Source organism: Melanotaenia boesemani, chromosome 4 (assembly GCF_017639745.1).
Source record: "Melanotaenia boesemani isolate fMelBoe1 chromosome 4, fMelBoe1.pri, whole genome shotgun sequence".
NCBI classification, from domain to species: domain Eukaryota; kingdom Metazoa; phylum Chordata; class Actinopteri; order Atheriniformes; family Melanotaeniidae; genus Melanotaenia; species Melanotaenia boesemani.
In genome coordinates this window covers 40,299,303-40,311,987 of record NC_055685.1, presented here as the reverse complement: position 1 = coordinate 40,311,987, position 12,685 = coordinate 40,299,303, and the positions used below count along the sequence as shown (strand labels likewise).

The window sequence follows — 12,685 nt, the reverse complement described above, 5'->3', positions numbered from 1 at the left end:
TACAACAGAGTCAATAAATTCTTCATTCACACGAATGTCTTGCAGTGTTTCAATCCTCTTCTCCAACTGTGTTATCCTCAAAGAAAGTTGCTCACACTCAGCTCAGCTCACTGATACTGCAGGGTTAGGAGACGTCATTCCACTAGTTCTCCGATGCAATCACCTAAATTTATCAAAAAATATGTTCATTCCAGTGATTTATAAGTGACCAGGAGTCCTTGTTCCTAAATTTCTTGCCGGTAAGGTAGGGGTGGATGATTGACACCATCAAACTCCGAGCTGAAGAAAGATCCAAATGGATGAGTTAGAAAAAAATCCCCCCTCACAGTTGTCATGAAGGTAAACTTGACCTTTTAATCCTAAAATGGATTTTTGTACCAGGCTTTTAACATGTTGGTCTTTTTAACATGGAAGTTTATGGGAATTTGCTCTGTTTTGGAGCCCCTAGTGGATGTGGGGTGAACTTCTGGTTTTATCTGGTTCCTCTGAGATCTTCTTTGGGACAACAACCAAATAAATGAAAGTTGTAAACAACAACAAGAAGCCCCTCCCACCACCAGACAGGCTCAGTAATCGGTGGATTATCAGTCTGATCCTGGATCAGCTGATCAGAGGTGTGACCTCAGCTGTGTACATGTAAGACCAGTTGGACTGGTTCTGCCTACATCAGTACCACAGGTTGAGGTGGGTCAGGTCCAGTTCAAACCAGTCTGACTATCAGAACGTCCAGCTGGACGCAGCATGTCATCGATAATCTGATCAGCTCATGTCTCAGAACCAGACCTGGGTCAGAACCACCGATCAATGACATCATCAACACAGAAAATCCCTGCAGAAAGATCTGGAACATTTCCAGAACCGTTCAGCAGAGCAGCAGAACTCAGATGTGATCAGTCAAACCAGCAGGAAGCGTTTCAATCTCCTTACCTGATGATCAGTCGGCCAATCAGAGACCAGTTTCCATGGAGACCTGATCTGCTGGGAATCTGAACCAGGATCAGCTGCTAAATTTACCTCAGATCAACAGTAGACGCCTCAGACAGCGTCTCACCAGAACCACACGGTCTCCAGGACCAGGACCCAACATCGAGGACCAGAACCATGTCTCTGAGCAGTGCCGGTGCAGGTGGACCCCCCTGGAAGAACCACAGCTTCAACCTGGGGGGGGGGCGAGACCCACCTTTGTCAGACCAGGGAGAGACCATCATCGGGGTCTACCTGCTGCTGCTGGGTGAGCGCACACACGCCACACCTTCATCATCACCTTCCTCAGCTGACAGAAGCAGGTGTTTCTCTTTGTGGGTCAGACCAGGTCCAAACATGACCCGGTTCTGGAAGTGTGGAGAAGATCTGATCATTAACTCACATTTGATTTTTGTTCCATTTTTATTAAGTCACTTTTTCATCTGGTTCTGCACGGTGGGCTGGTGGCCTCCCGGTGAAAAGGTAGCTGGTTCGAGCCCTCTGCTCGCCCCTGAACTGGACTAAGAGGAAGAGAAGATCCAGTTTGGATCAATCTGTTTTAATTTAGTTGTTAATTTAGTGATTTTATGGTTTTATTTAATTTTATTTTGGTTAGTTGGACTTCTTTAGATTTCATGTCTTACTTTTCTCTCTCCATCCTCCCCGTCCCGTGTCCCGGTCCAGGCTGGATGTCCTGGTTTGGGAACAGCATCGTCCTCTTCGTCCTCTACAGACAGCGGGCGTCCCTCCAGCCCAGCGACTACCTGACCTTTAACCTGGCCATCTCCGACGCCAGCATCTCTGTCTTCGGGTACTCTAGAGGGATTATTGAGATCTTCACCGTCTTCCAGGACAGCAGCTTCCTCATCTCCTCCATCTGGACCTGCCAGGTACCAGGAGGTTCTGCTTGTGTTTTGGGTCAGTCTACAAAGTCCTGCTGGTTCTGACAGGTTCTGTTCTGCAGGTGGATGGGTTCTTCACGCTGCTGTTTGGACTGAGCAGCATCTACACGCTGACGGTGATCAGCATCACCCGCTACGTCAAAGGATGCCATCCTGCCAGAGGTCCAACAAAACACACTCCACTATCTTACCAGCAAAACCAGAACCTGGTCTAAAAGGTTTGGTTCCAGGGTGATGTTCATCATGGTGTAAAAAGTAGTTCCAGGGTGATGTTCGGCATGGTGTAAAAAGTAGTTCCAGGGTGATGTTCAGCATGGTGTAAAAAATAGTTCCAGGGTGATGTTCATCATGGTGTAAAAAGTAGTTCCAGGGTGATGTTCGGCATGGTGTAAAAAGTAGTTCCAGGGCGATGTTCAGCATGGTGTAAAAAGTAGTTCCAGGGTGATGTTCATCATGGTGTAAAAAGTAGTTCCTGGGTGATGTTCGGCATGGTGTAAAAAGTAGTTCCAGGGTGATGTTCAGCATGGTGTAAAAAATAGTTCCAGGGTGATGTTCATCATGGTGTAAAAAGTAGTTCCAGGGCGATGTTCATCATGGTGTAAAAAGTAGTTCCAGGGTGATGTTCAGCATGGTGTAAAAAGTAGTTCCAGGGTGATGTTTGGTGTAAAAAGTAGTTCCAGGGTGATGTTCAGCATGGTGTAAAATGTAGTTCCAGAGTGATGTTCAGCATGGTGTAAAAAGTAGTTCCAGGGTGATGTTCGGCATGGTGTATAAAGTAGTTCCACAGTGATGTTCATCATGGTGTAAAAAGTAGTTCCAGGGTGATGTTTGGTGTACAAAGTAGTTCCAGGGTGATGTTTGGTATAAAAAGTAGTTCCAGGGTGATGTTCAGCATGGTGTAAAAAGTAGTTCCAGGGTGATGTTTGGTGTAAAAAGTAGTTCCAGGGTGATGTTCAGCATGGTGTAAAATGTAGTTCCAGAGTGATGTTCAGCATGGTGTAAAAAGTAGTTCCAGGGTGATGTTCATCGTGGTGTAAAAAGTAGTTCCAGGGCGATGTTCATCATGGTGTAAAAAGTAGTTCCAGGGTGATGTTCATCATGGTGTAAAAAGTAGTTCCAGGGTGATGTTCATCATGGTGTAAAAAGTAGTTCCAGGGTGATGTTCATCATGGTGCAAAAAGTAGTTCCACAGTGATGTTCATCATGGTGTAAAAAGTAGTTCCAGGGTGATGTTTAGTGTACAAAGTAGTTCCAGGGTGATGTTTGGTATAAAAAGTAGTTCCAGGGTGATGTTCAGCATGGTGTAAAAAGTAGTTCCAGGGTGATGTTTGGTGTAAAAAGTAGTTCCTGGGTTATGTTTGGCACGGTGTAAAAAGTAGTTCCAGGGTGATGTTCATCATGGTGTAAAAAGTAGTTCCAGGGTGATGTTTGGTGTACAAAGTAGTTCCAGGGTGATGTTCATCATGGTGTAAAAAGTAGTTCCAGGGTGATGTTCAGCATGGTGTAAAAAGTAGTTCCACGGTGATGTTCATCATGGTGTAAAAAGTAGTTCCAGGGTGATGTGTGGTGTACAAAGTAGTTCCAGGGTGATGTTTGGTATAAAAAGTAGTTCCAGGGTGATGTTCAGCATGGTGTAAAAAGTAGTTCGAGGTGATGTTTGGTGTAAAAAGTAGTTCCTGGGTGATGTTCATCATGGTGTAAAAAGTAGTTCCAGGGTGATGTTCATCATGGTGTAAAAAGTAGTTCCAGGGTGATGTTCATCATGGTGTAAAAAGTAGTTCCAGGGTGATGTTCGGCACGGTGTAAAAAGTAGTTCCAGGGTGATGTTCGGCATGGTGTAAAAAGTAGTTCCTGGGTGATGTTCATCATGGTGTAAAAAGTAGTTCCAGGGTGATGTTTGGTGTAAAAAGTAGTTCCAGGGTGATGTTCATCATGGTGTAAAAAGTAGTTCCAGGGTGATGTTCAGCATGGTGTAAAAAGTAGTTCCACGGGGATGTTCATCATGGTGTAAAAAGTAGTTCCAGGGTGATGTGTGGTGTACAAAGTAGTTCCAGGGTGATGTTTGGTATAAAAAGTAGTTCCAGGGTGATGTTCATCATGGTGTAAAAAGTAGTTCCAGGGTGATGTTCAGCACGGTGTAAAAAGTAGTTCCAGGGTGATGTTCATCGTGGTGTAAAAAGTAGTTCCAGGGCGATGTTCAGCATGGTGTAAAAAGTAGTTCCAGGGTGATGTTCATCATGGTGTAAAAAGTAGTTCCTGGGTGATGTTCGGCATGGTGTAAAAAGTAGTTCCAGGGTGATGTTCATCATGGTGTAAAAAGTAGTTCCAGGGTGATGTTCAGCACAGTGTAAAAAGTAGTTCCAGAGTGATGTTCATCATGGTGTAAAAAGTAGTTCCAGGGTGATGTTCAGCATGGTGTAAAAAGTAGTTCCAGGGTGATGTTTGGTGTAAAAAGTAGTTCCAGGGTGATGTTCAGCATGGTGTAAAATGTAGTTCCAGAGTGATGTTCAGCATGGTGTAAAAAGTAGTTCCAGGGTGATGTTCGGCATGGTGTATAAAGTAGTTCCACAGTGATGTTCATCATGGTGTAAAAAGTAGTTCCAGGGTGATGTTTGGTGTACAAAGTAGTTCCAGGGTGATGTTTGGTATAAAAAGTAGTTCCAGGGTGATGTTCAGCATGGTGTAAAAAGTAGTTCCAGGGTGATGTTTGGTGTAAAAAGTAGTTCCAGGGTGATGTTCAGCATGGTGTAAAATGTAGTTCCAGAGTGATGTTCAGCATGGTGTAAAAAGTAGTTCCAGGGTGATGTTCATCGTGGTGTAAAAAGTAGTTCCAGGGCGATGTTCATCATGGTGTAAAAAGTAGTTCCAGGGTGATGTTCATCATGGTGTAAAAAGTAGTTCCAGGGTGATGTTCATCATGGTGTAAAAAGTAGTTCCAGGGTGATGTTCATCATGGTGCAAAAAGTAGTTCCACAGTGATGTTCATCATGGTGTAAAAAGTAGTTCCAGGGTGATGTTTAGTGTACAAAGTAGTTCCAGGGTGATGTTTGGTATAAAAAGTAGTTCCAGGGTGATGTTCAGCATGGTGTAAAAAGTAGTTCCAGGGTGATGTTTGGTGTAAAAAGTAGTTCCTGGGTTATGTTTGGCACGGTGTAAAAAGTAGTTCCAGGGTGATGTTCATCATGGTGTAAAAAGTAGTTCCAGGGTGATGTTTGGTGTACAAAGTAGTTCCAGGGTGATGTTCATCATGGTGTAAAAAGTAGTTCCAGGGTGATGTTCAGCATGGTGTAAAAAGTAGTTCCACGGTGATGTTCATCATGGTGTAAAAAGTAGTTCCAGGGTGATGTGTGGTGTACAAAGTAGTTCCAGGGTGATGTTTGGTATAAAAAGTAGTTCCAGGGTGATGTTCAGCATGGTGTAAAAAGTAGTTCGAGGTGATGTTTGGTGTAAAAAGTAGTTCCTGGGTGATGTTCATCATGGTGTAAAAAGTAGTTCCAGGGTGATGTTCATCATGGTGTAAAAAGTAGTTCCAGGGTGATGTTCATCATGGTGTAAAAAGTAGTTCCAGGGTGATGTTCGGCACGGTGTAAAAAGTAGTTCCAGGGTGATGTTCGGCATGGTGTAAAAAGTAGTTCCTGGGTGATGTTCATCATGGTGTAAAAAGTAGTTCCAGGGTGATGTTTGGTGTAAAAAGTAGTTCCAGGGTGATGTTCATCATGGTGTAAAAAGTAGTTCCAGGGTGATGTTCAGCATGGTGTAAAAAGTAGTTCCACGGGGATGTTCATCATGGTGTAAAAAGTAGTTCCAGGGTGATGTGTGGTGTACAAAGTAGTTCCAGGGTGATGTTTGGTATAAAAAGTAGTTCCAGGGTGATGTTCATCATGGTGTAAAAAGTAGTTCCAGGGTGATGTTCAGCACGGTGTAAAAAGTAGTTCCAGGGTGATGTTCATCGTGGTGTAAAAAGTAGTTCCAGGGCGATGTTCATCACGGTGTAAAAAGTAGTTCCAGGGCGATGTTCATCTCGGTGTAAAAAGTAGTTCCAGGGTGATGTTTGGTGTAAAAAGTAGTTCCAGGGTGATGTTCATCATGGTGTAAAAAGTAGTTCCAGGGTGATGTTCAGCACAGTGTAAAAAGTAGTTCCAGAGTGATGTTCATCATGGTGTAAAAAGTAGTTCCAGGGTGATGTTTGGTGTAAAAAGTAGTTCCAGGGTGATGTTTGGTGTAAAAAGTAGTTCCAGGGTGATGTTCAGCATGGTGTAAAATGTAGTTCCAGAGTGATGTTCAGCATGGTGTAAAAAGTAGTTCCAGGGTGATGTTCGGCATGGTGTATAAAGTAGTTCCACAGTGATGTTCATCATGGTGTAAAAAGTAGTTCCAGGGTGATGTTTGGTGTACAAAGTAGTTCCAGGGTGATGTTTGGTATAAAAAGTAGTTCCAGGGTGATGTTCATCGTGGTGTAAAAAGTAGTTCCAGGGCGATGTTCATCACGGTGTAAAAAGTAGTTCCAGGGTGATGTTTGGTGTAAAAAGTAGTTCCAGGGTGATGTTCAGCACAGTGTAAAAAGTAGTTCCAGAGTGATGTTCATCATGGTGTAAAAAGTAGTTCCAGGGTGATGTTTGGTGTAAAAAGTAGTTCCAGGGTGATGTTTGGTGTAAAAAGTAGTTCCAGGGTGATGTTCAGCATGGTGTAAAATGTAGTTCCAGAGTGATGTTCATCATGGTGTAAAAAGTTGTTCCAGGGTGATGTTCGGCATGGTGTATAAAGTAGTTCCACAGTGATGTTCATCATGGTGTAAAAAGTAGTTCCAGGGTGATGTTTGGTGTACAAAGTAGTTCCAGGGTGATGTTTGGTATAAAAAGTAGTTCCAGGGTGATGTTCAGCATGGTGTAAAAAGTAGTTCCAGGGTGATGTTTGGTGTAAAAAGTAGTTCCAGGGTGATGTTCAGCATGGTGTAAAATGTAGTTCCAGAGTGATGTTCAGCATGGTGTAAAAAGTAGTTCCAGGGTGATGTTCATCGTGGTGTAAAAAGTAGTTCCAGGGCGATGTTCATCATGGTGTAAAAAGTAGTTCCAGGGTGATGTTCATCATGGTGTAAAAAGTAGTTCCAGGGTGATGTTCATCATGGTGCAAAAAGTAGTTCCACAGTGATGTTCATCATGGTGTAAAAAGTAGTTCCAGGGTGATGTTTAGTGTACAAAGTAGTTCCAGGGTGATGTTTGGTATAAAAAGTAGTTCCAGGGTGATGTTCAGCATGGTGTAAAAAGTAGTTCCAGGGTGATGTTTGGTGTAAAAAGTAGTTCCTGGGTTATGTTTGGCACGGTGTAAAAAGTAGTTCCAGGGTGATGTTCATCATGGTGTAAAAAGTAGTTCCAGGGTGATGTTTGGTGTACAAAGTAGTTCCAGGGTGATGTTCATCATGGTGTAAAAAGTAGTTCCAGGGTGATGTTCAGCATGGTGTAAAAAGTAGTTCCACGGTGATGTTCATCATGGTGTAAAAAGTAGTTCCAGGGTGATGTGTGGTGTACAAAGTAGTTCCAGGGTGATGTTTGGTATAAAAAGTAGTTCCAGGGTGATGTTCAGCATGGTGTAAAAAGTAGTTCGAGGTGATGTTTGGTGTAAAAAGTAGTTCCTGGGTGATGTTCAGCACGGTGTAAAAAGTAGTTCCAGGGTGATGTTCATCATGGTGTAAAAAGTAGTTCCAGGGTGATGTTTGGTGTAAAAAGTAGTTCCAGGGTGATGTTCATCATGGTGTAAAAAGTAGTTCCAGGGTGATGTTCAGCACGGTGTAAAAAGTAGTTCCAGAGTGATGTTCATCATGGTGTAAAAAGTAGTTCCAGGGTGATGTTTGGTGTAAAAAGTAGTTCCAGGGTGATGTTTGGTGTAAAAAGTAGTTCCAGGGTGATGTTCAGCATGGTGTAAAATGTAGTTCCAGAGTGATGTTCAGCATGGTGGAAAAAGAAGTTCCAGGGTGATGTTCAGGACAGTGTAAAAAGTAGTTCCAGGGTGATGTTCAGCACAGTGTAAAAAGTAGTTCCAGGGTGTTGTTCAGCATGGTGTAAAAAGTAGTTCCAGGGTGTTGTTCAGCACGGTGTAAAAAGTAGTTCCAGGGTGGTGTTCAGCATGGTGTAGCATCTCTTCTTCTAACATGTCTGGAAACTTCTGGGAAGTGAAGAGACCAGTTGCTGGAGTTTTAGGAGAGGAATGTTGTCCCATTCTGGTCTGATGCAGGAGTCTAGCTGCTCTACAGTCCTGGACCCTGGTTGCTGGGTTTCTGCTCCAGATGTTGTGTATTGGTGAAAGGTTGTCTGGATGGGAGCAGATGTTGCTCAGCCAGATAGCGACAGATCCGTCAGCCATGTAACAGCGTGATGTCATAGCTGTGCAACACTTTCTTTAACTTGTAAGTAAGAAGGTGACCCAGAAGGAGGAGAATGGGGGACATCCAGCAGGGAGTCTTCTTTCTTCTTGGCTTTGAATAACAATAAATCCTCCGTATATTTAAACATGTAGATGTTCCTGCTTTGTTCTTATTGCTGAGTCACACAGGAAGTGACGATTCTTTCCACCAATTATAGGATTGCAGCACGTCAAGCTCCACCCTTTTGGGTCATACTGGGACTCCTACAGGAGTGTCCCAGGAAGTAGGACAGTTCAGACCAGATGTTCTGGTCTCCACAGGTTGAGACATAAAGAATGTCCACCGATCCGGTTCAGACTGAAACGGGTCTAAATTCTTCACAATTTTACGTTGAGGAACATTTTTCTGAAATTGTTCCAGTTTTACATCCAGTTTGTCTCAGATTGGTGAAGCTCTGTCCCTCTTTCCATCTGAGAGACTCTGCCTCTCTGAAATGCTCCTTTTATACCAGTCATGTTACTGACCTGTTGCCAGGTAACCTGATTATTGTCCAGTGCTCCTCCAGGTGTTTCTGGTTTGTACCAGGTACTTTTCCAGCCTTTTGTTGCTCCTGTTCCAACTTTTTCCATCAGATTCACTATCAGCTCATATTTTCATCTCATGGTGAAAAATCTGTTTCATCCTCAGACATGTTTGTTTTCTGCTACTGGGAGTAATTCAAACAGCATTCAGACTCATAGACCTGGTTGTGGACCTGAACCTGGTGTGTGTTTGTGTTTCAGCTCACCACATCACCAGAACCAGCGTGTTTGTGTGTCTGCTCTTCATCTGGGTCATGGCCGGTTTCTGGTCCGGAGCGCCGCTGCTCGGCTGGGGGAGCTACACAGGCAAGAAACCCACCTTATTCTGGTCACTTTCAGTCCTGACCCCCCCCAATCCTGCCATACAGAGTCCTGACCCCCCAGTCCCGGCACACAGAGTCCTGACCTTTGTGGTTCTCCTGCAGATCGGGGGTACGGTACCTGTGAGATTGACTGGGCCAAAGCCAATTACTCCAGTCTGTACCGGTCCTACATCATCTCTATCTTCATCTTCTGCTTCTTCGTCCCCGTCCTACTCATGCTCTTCTGCTACGTGTCCATCATCAACACGGTCAAGCGGGGCAACGCCCTGTCGGCAGAAGGCGACCTGACCGACCGCCAGAGGAAGATAGAGAGAGACGTCACAATCGTGAGTGTTCACAGGTTCAAGTGTTCTCTAGGCTCAGGTTCTCCAGGCTCAAGTTCTCCTGGTTCAGGTTGTAAGGGTTCTGCTGGCCCAGGTTCTCCAGGCTTAAGTTCTCCTGGTTCAGGTTGTAAGGGTTCTGCTGGCTCAGGTTCTCCAGGCTTAAGTTCTCCTGGTTCAGGTTGTAAGGGTTCTGCTGGCTCAGGTTCTCCAGGCTTAAGTTCTCCTGGTTCAGGTTCTGTGCGTTCTGCTGGCTCAGCTTCTCCAGGCTCAGCTTCTCCTGGTTCAGGTTCTACAAGTTCTGTGCAGAACACACTGATACCAGTGAAGAAGACGGGTTGGGCTTCATGGTCAGGAAATGTCTTTATGTCCCTTCACACATTGTGGGACAGGTGGATAAATCTTTAATCTTATGTCCCCTGTATGGTCCTCTGCATCTAAAGGTCAATTAAGGAAAGAGCTTCTAGGTTAGTTTTCATATGGCCGTCAGCTCTCCTGGTTAACCGCAGAGGACGGCTGGTTTCAGTACGACGACCTTCCAGGAACGTCTTCGCAGCTTCTTTTCTGATTTAACCAAATTGTCAGGTGTAATCAGGTTCAGGTCCTGCAGGTTCTCCATGTTCTCCAGCTGTAATCAAAACCTTATCAACCCTTCCTCATTGTGTTGTCCAGGTTTCCATAGTGATCTGCACAGCCTTCATCCTGGCCTGGTCTCCATATGCCGTGGTCTCCATGTGGTCTGCCTGGGGCTTCCATGTTCCCAACCTCACCAGCATCTTCACCCGCCTCTTCGCCAAGTCCGCTAGTTTCTACAACCCGCTGATCTACTTTGGTCTCAGTTCCAAGTTCCGCAAAGACGTGGCGGTCCTGCTGCCCTGCACTGGAGATGCCAAAGACTCTGTCAGACTGAGGCGATTCAAGCCAAAGGCCGACGCCCACGGCCGCCACGCCGCAGGAGGCGGAGCCAGACTCAAAGTCCCTTTGAACCAGCCAGAGAAGAAATATTCTCCCATGAATCGGCCCCCCCAGCCCACCACGCCGGATTCGGGGATGGAGAGTCCGCCCGGCATGCCGCCGTCTAATAACAAGGAAGTGTTTTACATCAACGTGCCCCACCCCTCGGAGGCCACCTCAGAGTTTGAATGTGTGAGACTGTAGTGCAATGGTCGGCAACTAGCTGCCCAGATATTATTGGAAGGCTATTTTTGGCCCGCGGGCCACCGCTTTACCTTGATTATTAAAAAAACCAAACAAACAAAAATTGACTGCAAGAGTCATGTGTAAGTGTGTTACGGCGCCTGCTTGCGGTCGGCCACGGCGTTGCTGACTCTTCAGTTCGGTAGGTATTTCCTGTTTTAAAACAACAATGGCGTTCAGTATGGTTCAGTGTCTTTATTAGCTTGTGGAAGAAAACAAATAATTCGAACAGCCTCAACTTGATCCACTGCTTACTGTTTTTAAAAACAGTGGTTACCACAAAAATTCAGCGAGAAGATCCAGATATACGGCAGCACGCAATCCCAAACTGACCAATCTTAAGGGAGTTCCTCCATGTTAACTGTCTGCATAGCAGGGGTGCACTTCAGGTCTGGAAGAGGTGCACATCGAGGCTCTGCAGAGCTACGCAGTGTCTACTGTAGTGATGCAGATTTTACGCGAGTATAAATCCACCTTTAAAAGATCAGCATTGCCCCTTTAGAGAAGATAGCTAGCCCTAAAGCTAGCTGCTGCTAGCTGCTGGGTAAAGTGCGGGGACCACCAGTAGGACCACCACTAGAACCACCTGTAGGACCACCAGTAGTAACCACCAGTGGGAACCACCAGTAGGACCACCAATAGAACCACCAGTAAGACCACCAGTAGGAACCACCAGTGGGAACCACCAATAGGACCACCAGTAGGAACCACCAGTAGGACCCACCAGTAGGACCACCAATAGGACCACCAGTAGGACCACCAGAGTGAACCACTAATAGGACCACCAGTAAAAACCACCAATAGGCCGACCAGGAACCACCAGTAGGACAGCCAATAGGACCACCAGTAGGAACCACCACTAGAACCACCAATAGGGCCACCAGTAGGAACGACCAGTGGGAACCACCAGTAGGACCCATCAGTAGGACCACCAATAGGACCACCAGTAGGACCACCAGTAGAACCAACAGTAGGAACAACCAATAGGACCAGCAGTAAGAAACACCAGTAGGACTGCCAGTAGGAACCACCACTAGAACCACCAATAGGACCACCACTACGAACCACCAGTTGGTACCACCATTGGGCCACCATTAGGAACCATCCAGTAGGAACCACCAATAGGTCCACCAGTAAGAACTACCAATAGGCCCACCAGTAGGAACCACCAATAGGAACCACCACTTGAACCACCAGTAGGACCACCAGTAGGAACCACCACTAGAACCACCAGTAAGAACCACCAATAGGCCCACCAGTAGGAACCACCACTAGAACCACCAATAGGACCACCAATAGGACCCACCAGTAGGAACCAGTAGTAGGATCCACCAGTGGGAACCACCAGTAGGACCACCAGTAGGAACCACCAATAGGACCAGCAGTAAGAACCACCAGTAGGACCACCAACAGGCCCACCAGTGAGAACCACCAGTGGGAACCACCAATAGGACCACCAGTAAGAAATACCAGTAGGACCGCCAGTAGGAACCACCAATAGGACCACCAGTAGGACAACCAGTAGGAACCACCAATAGGACCAGCAGTAAGAACCACCAATAGGCCGACCAGTAGGACCACCAACAGGCCCACCAGTAAGAACCACCAGTAGGAACCACCAGTGGGAACCACCGATAGGACCACCAGTAAGAAACACCAGTAGGAACCACCAATAGGACCACCAGTAGGAACCACCAGTGGGAACCACCAATAGGACCACCAGTAGGAACCATTCCATAGGAAACATCCAGTAGGAACCACCAATAGGCCCACCAGTAAGAACTACCAATAGGCCCATCAGTAGGAACCACCAATAGGAACTACCACTTGACCACCAGTAGGACCACCAGTAGGAACCACCAATAGGACCACCAGTAAGAAACACCAATAGGCCCATCAGTAGGAACCACCAGTAGGAACCATCCAGTAGGACTGCCAGTAGGAACCACTGATAGGAACCACCACTTGACCCACCAGTAGGACCACCAATAGGACCACCAGTAAGAACCACCAAGTGGCCCAGTCACTTCAGACCAAAGCT

At 45.8% G+C, this 12,685-nt stretch overlaps 1 protein-coding gene across 1 annotated transcript; it reads left to right on the top strand.

Moving 5' to 3' along the window:
• Window positions 1–492: 492 nt before the first annotated feature.
• LOC121638923 (opsin-5-like) lies at window positions 493–10,728 on the top strand. The gene is made up of 6 exons (XM_041984021.1): window positions 493–1,231; window positions 1,648–1,853; window positions 1,928–2,027; window positions 9,006–9,110; window positions 9,230–9,453; window positions 10,120–10,728. The coding sequence occupies exons 1-6, from the start codon at window positions 1,102–1,104 to the stop codon at window positions 10,603–10,605; spliced, it is 1,251 nt and encodes a 416-aa protein (XP_041839955.1). The 5' UTR covers window positions 493–1,101; the 3' UTR covers window positions 10,606–10,728.
• The last annotated feature ends 1,957 nt before the right edge of the window (window positions 10,729–12,685 follow it).